Source organism: Mesoplodon bidens (genome assembly GCF_964165515.1).
Source record: "Mesoplodon bidens genome assembly, chromosome: 3".
NCBI classification, from domain to species: Eukaryota; Metazoa; Chordata; class Mammalia; order Artiodactyla; family Ziphiidae; genus Mesoplodon; species Mesoplodon bidens.
In genome coordinates this window covers 8,673,098-8,693,558 of record NC_138178.1, presented here as the reverse complement: position 1 = coordinate 8,693,558, position 20,461 = coordinate 8,673,098, and the positions used below count along the sequence as shown (strand labels likewise).

Sequence of the window (20,461 nt, the reverse complement as noted above, 5' to 3'; positions counted from 1 at the left end):
ATAAATAAATAAGCAAGCAAGCAAGCACAAGGGAAGTGACAAATTCTGCTGTCTGGTTTTCCTGATGAAGTCTACTTTCTCACATTTATTTTAAATTCAAAATTAGTTTGAAAAGTTTACAGAACAGTGCCCCATACATGCTGTTTATGCTGGCTTTCCCTATGTACATTTTATTTCCAATTATTCCATAATTCTTAGACCCTGTCAGGGATTCTCATGTCTTCCCCAGTATCTAGCGAGACCTGAGCTTAAACTGGGTGTTCTTACAGAGAAACCGACAAAAATGGTGAAGCTAGATTTAGGAAAACATGTGCATAGCAGAATGACAAAAAGGGGGACTCTTTCTTTCTTATTAAAGCTTTAACTAGAATTTTTAAGAATAAGGAGTGGGACTTCCCTGGTGGTCCAGTGGTTGAGACTCCAGGCTCCCAATGCAGGGGGCCCGGGTTCGATCCCTGGTCAGGGAACTGGATCCTGCATGCCACAACTAAGACACGATGCAGCTAAATAAAAAAAAAAAAAAAATAGAATAAGGACTGTGGCTCCTTGCTGCCCTCAGCTGGTGTAGAAATACAGTGCTCTATTAAATTCCCCCAGTCCACACCACTTGAAATCCAAATCAAAAGTATCTAACCATACGATATTTATTTTTCTCTTTCTGACTTACTTCACTCTGTATGACGGACTCTAGGTCCATCCACCTCACTACAAATATCTCAATTTCGTTTCTTTTTATGGCTGAGTAATATTCCATTGTATATATGTGCCACATCTTCTTTATCCATTCATCTGATAATGGACACTTAGGTTGCTTCCATGTCCTGGCTATTGTTATAAAGCAGAAACTAACACACCATTGTAAAGCAATTATACTCCAATAAAGATGTTAAAAAAAAAAGTATCTAAGCATTTTCCAAGACCTTGAAAGAGGTTAGATTTCATTCGTAAATGCTGCCCTGCCCAATATGAATTGGCAGAGAAAGTTACCCTGGTCTTCTCTCTTTAGAGAAAAAGACTTGGAAAGATCCAGTCTTTAAGGAGGTTGGTTGGGCAGGAGTGGCCATGGAAGGAAATCCTGTGTCAGAACATGAGTCTCCACCCCCAGTTTTACTCCCTGATGCCCTTCTTAGGCCCTCCACTAACTGTGCCTCTAATATTCATTGTGCCAGATTTGAAAAGAAATCTCTCACAACACAAAATTGGGAGGTGGTGGGCTTTGCATTTCAGAACATTAATCCCTGCTTGGGTAAAAAGCTAATTGAATGAAAGAAACTGATCAAACAGACTTCAATTATGCATCACCTTTATTAGTTGCAACCCCAAGTTTTCCTTAAAACAGTAATATTTCACTTTTACTAATTTTATGTCCATTAAAGCCACGCCACCGTGCTGCAGAATTACCCGTATGCAATTAAGTACCGGATCTGTGCACTTCGATTTTGTTATCAAGTGGATAGAAAAGATTACATCATCTCATTGAGAAAAGGTTTTCCTCCGAGACCTTGTTCCATCCTGGTTTTCTTGAAAAGAGTTCGAGCAAAGGGCTATTTCAAAGGTTGATTCTTTCTCCTTTCACAACGCGTGCTCGAAATCTCCAAACATCCTGGAAATAATACCAAACACAATGAGTTTATGGGACACTTTGATTTGCCTATTCACCATAAGACAAAGTGGATTACTAGCATCTACAAGTGGTTAAATACAAAAAAGAAAAAAAAAAGTCCACAATAGTCATAACAGTAAATAAACCACATTCTGAGACTCCAATCAATGTACCTGCCAACATCTAAAATCATGTTTTGTAAGCCAGGACAGTGAGTCCCCACTCGTGTCAGTCTTGTTTTACTTGGCACTCGTGTTGATTACAGGTGTTGGAACTGGCTTTTAAGTCTGGTTGCGATACAAACAGTTTAGTACCCAAGCTCCTGCTTTCCTTGGTGATGTTTGCCTGCCCCATTCTGAGTTTTCTACCCCTGATTCGATCATTATCATGAAAATGATGTCCTGGGCTACTGGTTTGGTTTTTTTCTTCTTTGTTCCTAATAAAACAACTCAGACTTCCTTGTTTATTTTTGAGCAAACAGCAAGGTATCCTGGGAAGAACGATTTTGGAACTGGACCTGACTCTGAAATCTCCATCACTTACATAATTGAGGGCAATCTCTTGAACTCTTCATTTTCTCATTAAGAACTTGGAGCTATAATGACTGCTCCACTGGGTTTTGGTGAAGAAAAGAAGAAAACGGATATGAACGTGCTTTTGTACCTGACAAAGAACTCTACAGCAAAAGTTAGTATTGTTCTTTTAAGTAAAGCCAATGAACTACAGCTGAGAGAGTAACGAAAAATACAGGAACTGATTCATTTAGTACAACTGTGACAGACTTCAAACATAATATATACATTTTTTTCCTGCCTTGAAATTCAGGGTGTTGGATGGAAGCTCCAGCTGGCAAAATATGTTGCCTTTGTAGGACATTTAAGTACTGGACAAAGGGAGAAGGATAAGACTTCCAGGATGTGCAAATGTGAGACCAGAGCATTTTCAGATATGGGATACATTCATACATTCTAAAGAGAAAAGGGGTTAAGGGTAGAGGAAGATTTGTGCGCTGGGAAGTTGTTTCAGAAGGTGGTACCCTGCCTTTGGTGAGCAAGGCTCTTCAGAGTACTAGAAGGCCCTGAGTTATCATTACACTCAGCCTACTTGGGGGTCATGTCGCCCCCAGAATAGATGCACTTCGTTATCTAATGCAAATGCACATTTAACAAGTAGGGTCAGCTTCTTGGTTCTGATGCTAAAATGTACATAATCTACGATGCAAATAAGTTTATTTATTTGCCTTGACTGATAACTTGTTATCGATCAGCAGCAGCATGGAATGTTCACCAGTTAAAAACAGATTATCTACAGATGAGGTGTATTAATTAGGAAAGCATATGAAATACTGTCTCACGCCCGCTATGACAAGCACCAGTGATCTCTCATCTCTGCTACATGCAGGCTCGCATTAAACTCCGGATGCAAACTGACCCAAACAAACACTTGCTTGAGAATTGCTTTCTGGGAGTCTTACTGGAATTCCAAACGCATATACTCTCTTTACAAACAAAGGAGGCCTATGATTGACAGCCCAAACCTTTAAAATGTGTGCGTTCAGAAGGTAGCCTTGTCCTCCATTTCCTCTCCTCTGAATTTGTTATCTACTTCCTCTCCTACCTGTCCGTTCTGCAACACAATGGCCTGCGTACCACAGGACAGCCCAGAGACTTACAGGATTCAGGTCTCCCACGCTGGGGAAGCAAGTAGTACAAACAAACTCCACTGTCATTCTTAGGTCTCAGCAATGTTTCCGAAACAAGCTCTAAACCCAAGCATTTTACACTTCCAAATTAAATCAGGTATAAAAATTATTAAGCATCTGAAGAAAAGAAAAAACCAAGATCTTTACCTTGTTATTTCATACAAACATACCTTCAGGCTGACGTCTTTCACTCCATGGATTTTACTGGCTACCTCTAAAACTTCCTCTCCAATGTTTTCTTGACTGGTACCCTTCACATCGATGTAGTGGCAGTTGGCATCCGCAAAATGGCAGGAAATTGCCTGTGCAAAGTGAATCGGTTCATGTTACAAAAACAAACAAACAAAAACCACCCCGTTAATACCAGCAACCAAGCAAGGAGGCTTCTTTTAGAAAGTCAGTTCTGTCACTGAGCATTTGATTTCTAGATTGAATGCTGTTCCCATGTGTCCTAAATCAGTCTCTTGATGGCTCAGCTGCTTTTTTTCCCACCCAGCTAAAGGCTAATTGAGAAATTACATGACGTTTTTCACTAGCTGTGTTATTTATTTTCCAAAGGTATATATGGGGCAGGGAACAGAATTATGTAAGTAAGAAGTCTTTAACTTTTTAGCATTTGATTTTTCTAATGAGTGGATACTGCCAAGTCCTACAAAGGAATGTATTGCAGGGTTTCTTATCACCTCAGTTACAGAAGTTACTCAGTTAAGTTTGTAATGAGTTAGTATTTCAATGGCCACAGATTATGGGGTGAAAAAACTGAAAAGACCTTGCAAACGAAATAATAGGCAGACACCCCTCTTGAATCAGAAGGATGTTTAAAGTTTGATCGCATTCACATACAATACCCACCTTATTTGCTTCTGAAGGTAAGATGCAAGTTCCTTGGTTCTCCCCATTCTTGAAGGACTTATAAACAGATCTAACTTGCAAGGCGGTAGTTAAAACTCACCTTCCTTGTCATAGGTTAGTTATCTTAGGGTGACCGCACCCATCAGAAGAGCTTCCTACTTTGCCCCAAATATCAAATTTCTAGGCAGCTGAGTCACAGACTTTATTTCCCATGGAAGCCCTAGTGCTATACCAAGCCATATTGGAGCCTGAGGCAAAAGGGAAAAAATGTACAGTCCTACCTGTACCCTTTTATGTATTTTTTAGTGGTTAGTATTTCCCCAAACATTAAAGCAGTTAAAAAATATTGAAAAATTATAGTCAGTATATTAAAACACATTATTTCCAGCGTAGTGCCTGTACCCCTTTGCACAGTTCTCAGGGTCATGGTAGTGGAGGGTCTGACCTCATCTTTAAAATTTTGGCATTGTGCTCACCATGGATTTTTTGGCATTAATTTTGATTTTTTTAACTACTACATTAAAATATTATGTAACTGGACTGCTGAGGTTTTGGGGTACCCCTGAGGGGAGTGCCTTCTTGTCTCATGGTCCTCCCTCACCAGGCTCATTGAGCCTGGTGGATATTTGAATGAATGGAAGATGAAATCTGACAACTAACCCTCAGCCTCAGGGTGACAAAAGGGATTGTTGTGACAGACTGGAAAACTTCACTCAGCCCCAAAGAAGCCCCTAATACTTAGTATAAACAGCCATGTCATCGTAGGGAAATGTGAGCCCATAGTATCGTCAGATCTGTGGAATCTTAGAGAGGCAAGAAATCTGGGAATTTATGAGAAATTATATCCATTTTTAATGTAAGCACTGAAATCACGAAATGGAAAACACTGAGGCTAAGGGGTGAAACACATGGCCACGTCTGATTTCCAGGTGGCCAGTTCAGACCTTCCTTTCCGATCACTAATATTTTCCCCAGTAGCAATAATATTACAAACGTTCCTCTTATATGAGCTGTGTACATTCCAGATGTTCTTATTTGGTATGTCCGCCTTTGTTTTTGCCTCTGAAACCATAGGCGAGCAGCTTCCAATTAAGGAAGCTCTCACTCTGAAGCAATTCCATGAATGTTCAGGAGGCTGGGATCCTGAGGTCACCTGGCTCCTTGCTGCTGTGAGCAAGAAAGCATGAGGGAGGCAAATAGATTTCCTGCTAAGTAAACCAGACTAAAGGGCAGTTTAGTTAAAAGTCACAGATTCTTTAACTTTGAATATATCATGGCACTTTTGTTCCTGACCCGTCCATCTTCAGAAAGAGCTGTGATGTGAATGTATACCTTCCGGAATCCTTGACTTTTGTTCCGACCAGATCCATGGATGAGCAAAGGATGAAAGAAAACGGTGTCTCCTTTCTCCATCAGGAGGTGCACCCGGTCATTATTTTTGTCATAGTCCTGGATCCCGTGGAACATGATGTTAACCCCTCCCTAAAACACGAGAGAAGCCAAGTCCAGATGTGAGGAAGCCACTAACTAAAACCCTTATCAGTGACTCATCAGGAAAAAACAAAGCTTCTCCAAGTTCTTCCAAGAGAAACAGATAAATAAATTAGATTAAAAAAAGATAACTTACATATACCAAAGCTTCTCAGATGACTGGTTTTAGAAAGCCACACGGTGATGTTAAAATCTTGGACTTTTTAGACCGGATGAAAAATTTGGAATTTCCACCTACCCTTCATTACTGAATTATAAATGAAGATCTAGATCAGCTTTGCATTTTGTGGTAATGCAGGAGACCACCTTTCCAGGTTAACCCATAATCATTCTTTCCCACCTGGAACTTGGCATAAATCATTCTTCTGTTACTCAGGAGCATCTCTGAGAAGCTAACTATTCTCCCAAACCAGGGGAGAGAAAATACTCAGTTTTTCTGGGCTGAAAAACCACTCATGTCACATGCAGAGTAAAGAAAGAATAGTAAATTATAACATTATGGGGACTTCCCTGGCGGTGCAGTGGTTAAGAATCTGCCTGCCAATGCAGGGGACGCAGGTTCCATCCCTGTTCCGGGAAGATCCCACATGCCACAGAGCAACTAAGCCCGTGCGCCACAACTGCTGAGCCTGCGCTCTAGAGCCCACACGCCACAGCTCCTGAAGCCCGCGAGCCTAGAGCCCGTGCTCCGCAACAAGAGAAGCCACCGCAATGACAAGCCCGCGCACCACAACGAAGAGTAGCCCCCGCTCGCCGCAACTAGAGAAAGCCCACGTGCAGCAACGAAGACCCAATGCAGCCAAAAATAAATAAATAAAATAAAGAATAATTTTTAAAAATAATAAAATAAATAAAACATTATGTTTGTTTATAACTATTTTCAAAGTTAGTCACTGTATTAGGTAATGGTTATGTCTTTATGGAAGAAGCTAAAATGAGAAGTGACAAAGTGCAAACCTTTATGGGTCTTTGGAGGGCAGCATCCCATTTCCTTTCCTAAGACTACCCCAAATACAAATTCTGTTTGGGGAATGACTACTTTTGTACTGCACAGTATTGGGACTTTGACCCAGTGAGCTTCTCTCTGTGCACAGGGTTGATATGTAACCAAGATAAGCTAATCTGACCTCCCACTGTGGCCACTTCGAATCTGAGCAGAGGATCGAAGAGACCGGACCGGACGTAGTCAGGGTTCACTGCCCATGCCAGGTACAGCACCCAACTGTTCCCACCGAGCAAGGACTCCGGCTTTCCTTCCCCATCCCCCAACCCCCAGAGCTGGCCAGCCTTCCCACCGATTCTGCCTGCCCCTGCAGCCCTCCAAAACATTCCCTTCGGCTGAAGTCAGTGAAAACCCACTTCTGTTGCTTGCACCAACCTTTCCTAAACCTCAACTTAATCGACGAATTTCAGATTTTATATCAGAATCTAGACTCAAATATTTTCACTTAGCACTAATCCTCAGTGCAAGAATTCTAACTAGGGGCTTCCCTGGTGGTTCAGTAGTTAAGAATCTGCCTGCCGATGCAGGGGACACGGGTTCGATCCCTGGTCCGGGAAGATCCCACATGCCGCGGAGCAACTAAGCCCGTGCGCCACAACTACTGAAGCCCGCGCACCTAGAGCCCACGCTCCGCAACAAGAGAAGACACTGCAGTGAGAAGCCCGCACACCGCAACGAAGAGTAGCTCCCACTCGCCACAACTAGAGAAAGCCCATGCGCAGCAACAAAGACCCAATGCAGCCAAAAATAAAATTAATTAATTTTTTTAAAAAAAGAAGAATTCTCACTAGTTGGCACAGAAGTCCTGAGAGCCATATTCTTTACATCCCACAGAACCGTGTCTATTCTGTCTGCCTTAACAACAGGTGCTCTTCCCACCTTGATCATCATTATGGGATTTTTGAGACATTATTGCCTTATACCTAAAATGCTAAGAGTCTCCTCTCTGTTTTTTCTGCCTCTGGACTCTTACACCTGCAGTACATTCTGTGCCAGACCACAAGGTTATCGCCTTGAAGAACCAATTTGATCTCATCACTCATGGGCCCCAAAGCATTAAAGTCCTCCAGTATCATCAGCTGAATCGATAAACCGTGAACAGCCGCGCAACAGGATACTACTCAGTCCTCCCCAGAGCCTCTCTCTGCCGGTCTGTTCAGCTGGAAGGAGATGATCCCACTTCTTTACTGCGAGACCCACCAGTCAGGGTGTAAGGCTCATGTGGCACTTGGCATACACATCTGGTGTTGCCGTGTTTGTGTCTTACCTCTGCACTTAAGCTTCATAATCTCAGATCTTTTATAGCATCACCAAAGTTCCCCACTTTGGTTGGCTTTCAAGCACTTGTTGAAAGAACAAAGACAATCATTTTATCTGACATCCTTGAATTTTCCCTGATCCTTATTCTAAATCCTAGAAGAATGTTTTGCTAAGAAAGGAAATGTCATCTTATTGGCAAAGCTCCTTATGTATACCGATGTGAAATCAAAACAACAAAAGATTCTGATCAAGACTCAGCCACCAGGCAGACTTACCTCCCACTGGGGATAATCGTGTGTTTTCAAGGGGCCTTTGTGTGTCCCTGGGAGCACAACCAGACAGCCGTTGTTCCGGTCGATGTGCTCCATGGCTGTCCAGGCACAAACGATGCTATTGCTGGGCCTGAAGGGGAAATAGTGCAGATCCTGGTGCAAGGGGTGACGGGATGTCTTCTTGCCTAAAACAGAACCTGCTGTTAAAAAATAAACTCAAGTCTCAGAATTCTTCTCCTCTGCCTGAAAAACCAGAACAATGACCTATCCCTGCAAAAGCAAACAGATGAAACAATGCTAAAGAAAACCAGCCTCAACAGGTAAGCACCAAATTGGAACATTGAATCAGCACAGTGACTGTCTTTTTTTTTGGCCATGCCACGAGGCATGAGGGATCTTAGTTCCCCAACCAGGGATTGAACCCATGCCCTTTGCAGTGGAAGCATGGAATCCTAGGTGCTAGACCACCAGAGAATTCCCATCAGCACAGTAACTCTGGATCCTGTAATTCTTTCTGGGCTTCGGGTAGCCAAGGACTACTTTACACTGTTTTCTAGCATGCTATACACATGTCATCATCTCTGTTGTGCTTTATTCCTTCCTAACTCTGGTTTGGGCACAGAGCTTAGTATTCCCAAAAAAAGGCTGATTAATTAAAGAGAGTGGTCAAATCTGAGGTCCTCTGATAGCCTTCAAAGTGCCTGGTACAAAAAAAATATATTCGTTAATTAACTAACTAACTAAATAAATAAATAAAAGGCCTCTCAGAGGTTTCCCCACCAAACTAGAAGCATTTGGTGTACAATCAATGTGGAGAATCAGAGATACTGGGCCCACGTTTACATTTTTCCCTAGTTTTGCCCTCTGAACGTGGTTCCCCCAGGCCACCGGATCTCTCCAGGCAAGACACCCAAGGAGGGAAAGACTTGATGTTAAACTACAGACCTGTCACGTAAACCTCTCCCAGCCATCAGGAGGAGGACAAAGTAGAAAAGGATCAAGAATCTCTAATGGCCGATTTACTACCGCTGGTACAGCTGAATTTCTCAGTGTGGCCCAAGAGCCATCTGCATTAGCATCTCTGGGTATGGTTAATAAAAATGCAGATTCCTGGGTTCTGTTTTCTGAATCAGTCTCTCTAGGAGGGAGGTCTTAGAAGCTACATTTTAGCAAGCACAGGAAATTTTAAGAATAACTGTGGTATCTGATTTATAAGCATAGTTTTAACTTTGGTAGTAATAATAATGTCTTTAGATCAGGAAGGCAAAGTCCACACTCTCATGCAGGGGTGAGACTGGTAACAAGGCTTAGAGATGTTGAATAACAGCCTCTGGGGTGTAGGGACAGTCGTGTTTACTAAACTGCATCTTTCAGAAGCCAGTTGTGTAAAAACCCAGCGATAACCCTACACTTCAATGTTTTTATGATGTAAGCTATCTTAAGACTTAAACAAAAGTACATATATTCATTTATGCAGAGTTTAGCAGTTGTACACATTGCAATTAGTTAGAACATCAACCTTATGTACTTAAACACTTTTTGTTGTTGTTGTTGCTTCTACTTTAGAAATAAGAGCTCTTTACCAGAATCTGGAGGTTTGTTTATCAGCATTGTATGCATGGCCATAATATTGGGTCCAGTGAAGCACTCCACATATTTCAGAATCTAAGGGAGAGGGGAAAAAGTTCATGGGGAATCAGACACATAGGCAGGTGGCACAAAGTACATCTATCTCTAGAAGAACTCAGATGGCAATTGTTTAAAACAATCCATCGATATTTCACAACCTTGCAAACAAACCATGGAAAAGTCAGCAACTGGAAATCACTGGAAATTGACAACACTCTGAACTAAACAGGCTTTTTGGAGCCAGCTGGAAACCTGAGTACTTCTTCTACAAGAGAGACCTGAGTCTCTGTGAGACACCAACTGCAAAGGGCAGAATGCCCTCTTTCCACCAAAGCTGTTGGCAGTTGCCCAGTGAGAAGGCAGCTTCCTTTCCCTTCACGGAGACTCTTCGTAAGAAGGGACCACGAAAGGCCTCGACAGGTTTGCCGCTGTCATGAGTAACCCCGAGGGCAGGAGAACAGGGGCCTGGAGGCCACTTCACAATCAGCATGGCCATTAATTCAACAACTCCCTCCTAAGGCCTCTGAACCCAGGCAGAGTGACAGTAAATAGGGACACAACAGTGAACAAGATAAGCAGGTTCCTGCCCCAAAGGAGTTTATATGCTGGTGGGAAAAAAGATGTTAAACACATAATGACATGGGCCGATGTGGTTGAGACCCACGCTCCGAGGAATAAGCTGCAATGGGAGCAGGTGACAGGGAGGACCACCTCCTGCCTCAGACCCACTAGAAAGGGGTAAAAAGAAGAAAGGACTCAACATTGCCTGCCTCCTACCTGCCAGGGGCTTTCTATATATTGACACATCAGCTCGGTTAAGCCTCACAATAGTCCCTGAAAATTAATGCCCCCATTCATTAATAATACTTTGAAATGAATGCCCCACTTGAATAAGATGCCTACATTTGCAGAGCCAGTTAAATGAAAAAGATGGTATTCAAACTCCCTTTCTGTCTGACTCCAAAAAATGAAGCACATTCTACGGCTTTCTCACTATTTGATCTCTTGTGTTTGGCAGTTGGAGTATGAAACACTTGAAATGTTACAGAAATCTCAGGAGTCAGGCCTCATGCTTGTTTTTTTAATAAGAAGTTTGTTTTTGTCTTTTTTTTTTTTTGGTATTCACTTAGGCTGCTATTTTCTAAACCTTCGTCATTCAAGAGCCATCCTCACCGTTTCTGTCCTGCTTTGCAGAATTGCCCAGTATATTTAGCCGATATTCTCCCTAAATTAAATTAACTCACTTCTTTTACTTAGTTTTTTTTTTCTTTTTAAAAAAAAATTTTTTTTTTTGGCTGCGTTGCGTTTTCGTTGCTGTGCACAGGCTTTCTCTAGTTGCGGCGAGCGAGGGCTACTGTTTGTTGCGGTGCGGGGGCTTCTCATTGCGGGGGCTTCTCTTGTTGCGGAGCAAGGGCTCTAGGTGCGTGGGCTTCAGTAGTTGCAGCACGCAAGCTCAGTAGTTGTGGCTCATGGGCTCTAGGTGCGTGGGCTTCAGTAGTTGTGGCACACGGGCTTAGTTGCTCCGCGGCCTGTGGGATCTTCCCGGACCAGGGCTCGAACCCGTGTCCCCTGCATTGGCAGGCGGATTCTTAACCACTGAGCCACCAGGGAAGCCCCTCTTTTACTTAGTTTTATCCTGATTAATAATATTCTTGAAATCATGGATTTGAGGTGCTGGTTCATTTTTCCAATACATATTAAAATAAATACCCAGCTATTAAAAGAATGCCTACCGGGCTTCCCTGGTGGCGCAGTGGTTGGGAGTCCGCCTGCCGATGCGGGGGACGCGGGTTCGTGCCCTGGTCTGGGAAGATCCCACATGCCGCGGAGCGGCTGGACCCATGAGCCATGGCCGCTGAGCCTGCGCGTCCGGAGCCTGTGCTCCGCAATGGGAGAGGCCACAGCAGTGAGAGGCCCGCGTACCGCAAAAAAAAAAAAAAAAAAAAAAAAAAAAGAATGCCTACCTCCTAAAAATCATTGCATGAACCACCAGATACGTGGTTCACACGTTACAGAGGTAGGAAATCTGAAAGCCCCGATAGAGCTTAATCTACTACATGTTGCCTGTGATTTCCAGCTTTTTATCCTTGATCCACCCACACAACTTCCATTTCTATAACAGGACTTGAGGTTGGGAAGCATGCATGGCTCAGAGGGGCCACTTCTCCTCCCACCCCCAACCCAAGGGGCCCGACATCCCAGGTGGCTCAGCTGTACAGTCTTTCTTCATGAATCAGATTTTTTAACAGCACTTGAGGTTATAGTTTCTAATAAGTACTTTGTGCAAAGTGTCCTTTCAAACCATTCTAAATAAATGGTCATAAACTGTAGTACATTTATGCAATGGAATACTGTGCAAGTTTACAAAGTATAAAGTAGATCCATAGATACTAATATGGAAAGATGTCTCAGATCTATTGCAAGTGGAAAAACAAAGTGACAACCAATATGTTCCCTGTCACACAAAAGGTGGGGTTATACAGATATGCTTGATTATACCTGAAATAATTCTAGATGAATACATAAAAAAACTGAACAGTGAGTGGTGCTGGGGGTGGGAGAATTCACTTTTCATTTCATGTCCTTCCATACTATTTGGATATTTTTATAAATATGAACTACTCTTAAATAATAATTTTTTAAAAACTAGTTTACATTTATTTGTTTGCTTTTTTTTTTTTTTTTTTTTTTGGCCGCGTTGGGTCTTGGTTGCTGGGCGCAGGCTTTCTCTAGTTGCGGTGAGCAGGGGCTACTCTTAGTTGCAATGCATGGGCTTCTCATTGCGGTGGCTTCTCCTGTTGTAGAGCACAGGTTCTAGGCACTCAGGCTTCAGCAGTTGTGGCGCGCAGGCTCTAGAGCGCAGGCTCAGTAGTTGTGGCGCACGGGCTTAGTTGCTCTGCGGCATGTGGGATCTTCCCGGACCAGGGCTCAAATCCGTGTCCCCTGCATTGGCAGGTGGATTCTTAACCACTGCGCCACCAGGGAGGCCCTAGTTTACATTTAAAAACAAACTCACACCTCTACTGACCAGATCATAAAACAAAAAGAAAAAATAAATGGATATTACAATAAATAGCCTCAGCACTATCACCCCTGTGGAAGTGCCTGTATGAAGTGTGAGAAGGGCTCTCTCTTACCACAGAATTCCTGCTCTTCTTCACCAAAAATAATTAGCAAAAGCAGGATTTCTCAGTCTTGGCACTACTGACATTTTGGGCTAGATAATTCTTTGTTTGCGGGAAGGGACTCTTCTGTGCATTATAGCATCCCTGGGCCCAAATAACAGCATCCCTGACCTCCACCCATTAGAAGCCAACAGGACACCGTTCCTCCTGCCTGACAAGCAAACATGTCTCCAGACACTGCCAAATGTCCGTCTCTGATTGAGAACCACCATTCCAGTACCCCAGTAGAAAAGGGCTAGATAAAGTTTAAATAATAATAATAATAATAATATTTCAGAGGCAGGCATGCAGATGGGCAGTTAGCTTAAAGAGAAAGAACACAAGAAGGCCTTGAACCTCAGGGAGGGTGCAGTATCTGAAGAGTTCCTTATCTTCTTGGAAATCTTGGACCTTGGTAATCACTTTCTCACTTGGCACATACTCTGATTTTGCAATGGTCACATCTCTCATCACCATCAATCCCAGTGGTTTCACCTCCTTTCTGCAGATTCTTTCAAACTCTTCCCTAAAAAATTCAATTGGTAAATGATGTCATTACCGCAGGCTCCAAGCACCTCCCTGGCCTTGTTCTGTGGAAAGACTCGAAGGTTTGGGGGTGGGTTTTCTGCACCAAGTTGGCCTCTAGCCCCAGGTTGAATAGTTCTGATGGGAGGAAGCAGAAAATGGCCAACTCAGGAGTGCCTGCCTCCTAACTGTGAGGCTGAAACTTGCTCCCAGAATTCAAATATTCCTTAGCTTAGCAGACCAGTGGGGAAATATGTGTGAGTTGGTTTCAGCTGAATAAAAGAGCCAACACTTCCCCTAGCACTACATTAAGCCAGGCCCTGTTTAAAGTATTCTCTCTCTATTTTACCTATTTAGTCCTAAAAACAGCTCTAGGACATAAGTACTGTTATTTCCCCTGTTTTGCAGATATGGAAACAGGCATGGAAAGGTTAAGGAATTGCCTCATACACACAGTGTTAAGCGACGGGGCTAAGATTAAAGCCAGCCACCCTGGCTCGAGCCCAGGTTCTAACAAACCACTTCCTAACAAGCCCAATCCCTGAAAAATATCTGTACAGACACAAGCTAATCTTACTCATATTCCCACTACACACATATAATACATATTTCTGTTATATAACAAATAGTGTTACTGTACCTAAAATATTGAATATCAGCATCAGACACCAAATTTTTAATGACAAGAAATCCATTTTCTTCATAAAATTTTCTCTGTTCTAGGCTTAGAACATTATTATCCCGAGTATACCTAAAGGAGAAAAAAATCTCAATTTAAAAATCACAACCTAACAATATGCATCAAGAACCTGAGAAATGTATGTACTCTTCCACTAAGCATTTTTATTTCGAAGACCTCAAGGAAATAATCTGAAAAAAGTTTTAAAGCTTTAGATCCAAAGCATTAATTACTGTCACCAAGAAATGGAGGAGTAATTAACTAATCATATTATATCCATTCAATGGGACAGGACTCAAGCATTAAAAATAAAGAGCATAGGGCTTCCCTGGTGGCGCAGTGGTTGAGAGTCCGCCTGCTGATGCAGGGGACGCGGGTTCGTGCCCCGGTCCGGGAGGATCCCACATGCCGTGGCTGGGCCCATGGGCAATGGCCGCTGGGCCTGCGCATCTGGAGCCTGTGCTCCGCAACGGGAGAGGCCGCAGCAGTGAGAGGCCCGCGTACCGCAAAAAAAAAAAAAGAGCATATAATAACATGGACAATGCCTATTAAATTAAAATATGATGACAGTGATGTAAAACCAAGACAGTTTGTTTAAAAAAAAGACTATAAGGAAGTACAAAAAAAATTTTTAATAGTGATTGCCTTTATGTAATGTCATTATAGATGATTTTTTAAAATTCCTCCTATTTCTCTGATTTTAAAATTTATTCTGTAATGAACATGTATGATTTTTCAGATGGGAAACTAATATATTTTATATTTTTAACTGTCTAGTTCATGCATTCACAGAAGAAATAAAAGTAACAAAAATCTAAATAAGTGTACAGCACACACACACAAACTCAGATCACCCTGTCCATTACTCTGGTTTGGAACTGTGACCCTATGAGAATATTCCATGGAGATCAATGTTTTCCACTTCAAAGGTGATTTTAAGACAAACCAAAGATGCTGGCTAATACATCAGACTAACCAAACAACAGGCTAATTTAAATGAGATATACCATGCCTGAATTTTACAAAATAAGATTATGCACTTTCTCACATTTTTCCCCCTTTCTGAATTTTAAAATACATATAGAAAAAGTCAGGGTCTTCAAAATTTTCCATGATTGTTAGAACAAATCCTGGAAATGGAGAATTTGTATAATGAATTCTCATCGGGCAACATGTATTTTAAATCCTAGTTACCACTAGAAAAAAAAAAAAACCTTTATATACATTGTATGGTTAAAAATTAAAATTAGATCTACTCACTGGAATTGTTGAGGATGGAAGCTGGCAGGAGAAACAGTCCCTGAAGTGTGGTGCGCTATCTAGGGTGTGAATTAAGGCAAATGAAGTAAAATTTAGGTGTCAACCTTTTCTAGAAACCGTCTGCCCCGGATTGGTTTTCACAAGGGAAGACGGGCTCTGAGTAGTCCCCAAGCAAACTGATTACACATGTAAGTTCTGTTGCACTGCTGCTTACCTCATTTCATTTCACAACAGCCTGAGGAGGTGGCTGCGAGCCAGGAGCTTTATTATTCCTGTTGCACAGAGCAGGAACCCTAGGCTAGGAGAGCTCAGTAACTAGTCCAAGGTCACCCAGCAGAAAACAGCTGAGCCAAGGCTTCCACACGGTATTCAGAGTTTCCATCTATTTCATTCCCCCCCGGCTATTTCTCCCACCAAACTACTGAACGAACAAAAATGGAAAGGCTCTATTCTAGAAACGTGTGCCATTCAAAAGAGGAATTTAACTTAGTAGGAGTCTAGTCCAAAATATTAGCAATATTGGCTGATCATTAGAAAAAAAAAGTCTACCTTTATAGAAAATGTTTGCCAACCCTGGCTCAAGACTAGGAGCTGTTGGGACTTCCCTGGTGGCGCAGTGGTTAAGAATCCACCTGCCAATGCAGGGGACACAGGTTCGAGCCCTGGTCCGGGAAGATCCCACATGCCGCGGAGCAACTAAGCCCATGCGCCACAACTACTGAGCCTGCGCTCTAGAGCTAACGAGCCACAACTACTGAGCCCCCATGCCACAACTACTGAAGCCCGTGCGTCTAGAGCCCATGCTCTGCAACAAGAGAATCCACTGCAGTGAGAAGCCTGCGCACCATAATGAAAGAGTAGCCCCCGCTCACCGCAACTAGAGAAAGACCACGCACAGCAACGAAGACCCAACGCAGCCAAAAATAAATTAATTAATTAATAAATTATAAAAGAAAGAAACAAAACTGAGTCATTTGTAGTGAGGTGGATGGCCCTAGAGTCTGTCATACAGAGTGAAGTAAGTCAGAAAGAGAAAAACAAATACCATATGCTAACATATATATATATATGGAATCTAAAAAGGAAAATGGTTCTGATGAACATAGGGGCAGGACAGGAATACAGATGCAGATGTAGAGAATGGACTTGAGGACATGGGGAGGGGGAAGGGTAAGCTGGGATAAAGTGAGAGTAGCATGGACATATATACACTACCAAATGTAAAATAGCTAGTGGGAAGCAGCCACATAGCAAAGGGAGATCAGCTCGGTGCTTTGTGTCCACCTAGAGGGGTGGGATAGGGAGGGTGGGGGGGAGATGCAAGAGGGAAGAGATATGGGGACATAGGTGTATGTATAACTGATTCACTTTGTTATAAAGCAGAAACTAACACACCATTGTAAAGCAATTATACTCCAATAAAGATGTTTAAAAAACCAAAAAGACAACCCAAAGAACAGGAGAAAATGTTTGCAATCATATATCTGATAGGGGGACGTGTATCTAGAATATAATAAAGAACTATTACAACTCAATAATAAAAAGATAAATAACCCAATTAAAAATTGACAAAAGAGGGACTTCCCTGGAGGTCCAGTGGTCAAGACTCCACGCTCCCAAGGTAGAGGGCACAGATTCGATCCCTGGTTGGGAACTAAGATCCCGCATGCTGCACAGAACAGCCAAAAAAAAATAAAAAAAAAAAAGAAAAGAAACACTAGTTGCCTTAGATTTAAGAGCAGCAATACAGCCTTTCACAGGCCTCTGAATTACCTATGGTTTCCCAAAAGAAAAAAAAAGTCTATAAAATAAACAATGACTCCAAGAAAAATATGATCCACATAGTAGAGTATCATTTTAAATATCTTAAAGAACTAGAAATTCCTTTTTGTTTTCTATCCAGTAATCACAGATGACTGACTTAGCATCTTGGTTTTTTTCTTCTCATTTTTTTCATTGTTTCTTTAGCTTAAAGAGTTACTTTCAGAATGTCACTTCTCTTAAACATGTTACCTTTTTGAATGATGTCTTTATATAAATGGGACAATATAATAGTCAAGGAGATGGGAATTCCCTGGAGGTCCAACTGCGGAGGGCCCAGGTTCAATTACTGGTCGGGGAACTAAGATCCCACATCCCACAAGCCACGCGGTGGGGCCAAAAACAAACGTCAAGGAGAGAGGCAGGCGCCAGGAGTCAGAATTACCAGCTACTGTGTTTTCCCCAAGGGAGAGAGTTAACCTCTTTGTCAGCTGTTCTCAGCAAAATGCCGAGACAGTCCCGATATCAGTCCCGAACCGCAACGAAGAGTAGTAGCCCCCGCCGGCAGCAACTAGAGAAAGCCCACGCGCAGCAACGAAGACCCAACGCAGCCAGAAATAAATAAATTTAGTAACAAAATAAATAAAAATAAAAGTATTGACAGTCTGGACCCGGAAACCTTAATCTAGTTCCAGTTATATCTAGTCCCAGTATATTGGTGGTTCTCACAATTAAAATGTATCAGAAACAAGTGCAAACAGATCGCTGGGCTCCATGCCCAGGTATTTTGATACCACAGGTCTGAGATGAGCCTGAGTATCTGCGTTTTTAACAATTGCCCAGGTGACGCTGATACTGCTGGTCCGGGGACTGCACTTTGACAACCACTGCTTCCCTTAAATGACCTTGGTCAGGAGTTTTCACCTCTCCTAGCCTCGACTGTTTTCTCAACCGTAACAGGAGATTACAGAGTCACCTGGGTTCCCTTCATCAGTTTGTGGATGAGATTTTAAATTTACAACGGTTCTGATTCATCAAGGCTTGGAATTCGGCAGAGAGAGCAATAGTGAAAGTAAAAGAAACAGCCAGTAAGATCGTTTTAGGAAGGATTTCAGGATCCTAAATATAGCAGAACAGGTCACAAGGGAAAAAAATCCCAGGCCCAGTTTTCTGCGGAGCTTCCAAAAGTTCGCGCTGAATGAGAACGCTTAAACTGAGCAGGCAAAAACAATTCTATAAAGCAACTTGACTTCTATGTCACAGTGACGTCTCTCTGGATCCAACGCCCGTAGCGCACACATGCTCTCGGGGATTAACTTCTCAAGGCCTGACCAGGAGCGGACACAGGGCACCCAGCCCTTCTCCAGGAGACAGTGTAAGCTCCACGGGGCTCCCCTGGAGAAGGAAGAGCTGGGAGGCGGCTCCGCCCTGAGAGGGCTCCGCGGCTCCTCCAGGTAGCTCTGCGCCCCCGTTTACGGTCTCGGTCTCTGGGCAGCCGCGGCCATCAGGCGCGGCCAAGTGCAGAAAGCGACAAGCCAGCAGAGAGCAGGCCCGCTCGGTAACGACTTCCCAACCGCCCCCGCCCCCAAAGCCGGGGAACAGAGGCCCTGAGGGCCGGGAAGCCTGCAGCGACGCCACTCCAGTCGCTGGGGCCAGCAGTCCCGGGCCTACCGGGCGGGCCGGTCCCCTCTGGGGCCTTGGGGACCACCGGCTCCTGGGGACGCACCTGTCCTCGCCCCCAGGGCCCGGGAGAGACGTGACCATCACGGGGACAGGCGGCGCGGAGCAAGGAAGAGCCGGCGCGGCGGCTGTGTGATGCGCCCTGATAGCCACCACCCTTCCTGCTCGAGCCCCGCGCACCCAAAGGATACGACGGCCCCGGCCGAGCGGCCGCCGAGGTGTCGCAGCAAGACGCGCAGGCGGGCGGAGGCGCGATCCTTGTCCATGGCATCGGGCGGGGGGACACCCGGTGGCCCGGCCTCGGCCGCACTTAACTCTGCGGGCGACCCCGCCTCCGCGCGGCGGGCGGGGCTTGGCGCGGATGCAGCTCAACCCGGGCCGCGGGGCTCGGGGAAGCGCCGCCTCCGGGGAGCGGCCAAGGGCGCTTCGCGCAGCTTCACATGGCGACTACAGCGCGGGGCCGCTGCCTGCGCACCTTGCTTCTAGCCGATCGCAGAGGTCATCTTTGTCACACAGAGCAGGAAGCTAGTCCCCAAGGGCTCAGTCACTAGGGTAAGATCGCCCAGGAGGAAATCCAGCCAGAACATAACTCATGCTTAATGGCATAGTTTCCACTTATTTTATGCTGTATGACTGATCCTTCCACTAAACTGCTGAAGGAATAAAACTTCAAATGTTCAGCCCTAGAAGTAACATGTGCTTTCCGAAAGAGACCTTTAATTTAGTGGGAATCCAGTCCGAAATATTAGAAACAGTTTGGTCATTTTAAAGAAGTGTAGGAAATAAATGATTCTATGAAATGTCTAAACCACGGTCTAGTATAACATTATTTTTTATTTTTTTTATTTTTATTTTTTTGGCGGACCACGCAGCATGCGGGATCTTAGTTCCCCGACCAGGGATGGAACCCGTGCCCCCTGCAATGGAAGCGCGGCGGGGGGGGGCCCTAACCACTGGACTGCCAGGGAGTTCCCTAATTTTTAATTTAGTAAAGAACTAGAATTTTTTTTCCCCCGATGGGATGAGTTTGGGGATGAGTGCGTGAAACCATCACCACCATCAAGGACATAAACATCCATCGCCTCTCAGTTTCCTCCCACACTGTTTATCTCATTTGTGTATGTGTATGTGTGGTAAGAACACAACATAAGATCTACTCTCTTAGCAAACGTTAAGTATAGGATGAAGCATTTTTAGCTACAGGCACTGTGCTGTATTGCAGATCTATGTTTTCTCTTGCATAACTGGACCTTTGTACCCACCTCTCCATGTCTTCCTCCCATATGCCCTGGTAACCATCATTCTCCTCTGTGCTTCTAGGAGGTTGACTTTTTTTTTTTTTTTTGAGATTGACTCCTTTAGATTCCACATACAAGTAGTATATCATGTAGTATTTGTCCTTCTATGATTAGCTTATTTCACTTAGCGTTATGCTCTCAAGGTTTATCCATGTTGTCGCAAATGGCAGGATTTTCTTCTTTATTAAGGCTGAATAACATTCCGCTGTATGTATATACCCCGTCATCTTTACCCATTCACCCATTGATGGACACTTAGGTTGTTTCCATATCTTGGCTATT

At 43.6% G+C, this 20,461-nt stretch overlaps 1 protein-coding gene across 1 annotated transcript; it reads right to left on the bottom strand.

Annotated features, from left to right (window-relative positions):
* Positions 1 to 1,286: 1,286 nt before the first annotated feature.
* PHYH (phytanoyl-CoA 2-hydroxylase) lies at positions 1,287 to 19,217 on the bottom strand. The gene is made up of 9 exons (XM_081227281.1): positions 19,073 to 19,217; positions 15,441 to 15,499; positions 14,142 to 14,252; positions 13,334 to 13,502; positions 9,767 to 9,848; positions 8,187 to 8,368; positions 5,490 to 5,639; positions 3,476 to 3,607; positions 1,287 to 1,603 (listed from the first exon to the last, which is right to left on the bottom strand). The coding sequence occupies exons 1-9, from the start codon at positions 19,145 to 19,147 to the stop codon at positions 1,550 to 1,552; spliced, it is 1,014 nt and encodes a 337-aa protein (XP_081083407.1). The 5' UTR covers positions 19,148 to 19,217; the 3' UTR covers positions 1,287 to 1,549.
* Positions 19,218 to 20,461: the final 1,244 nt, after the last annotated feature.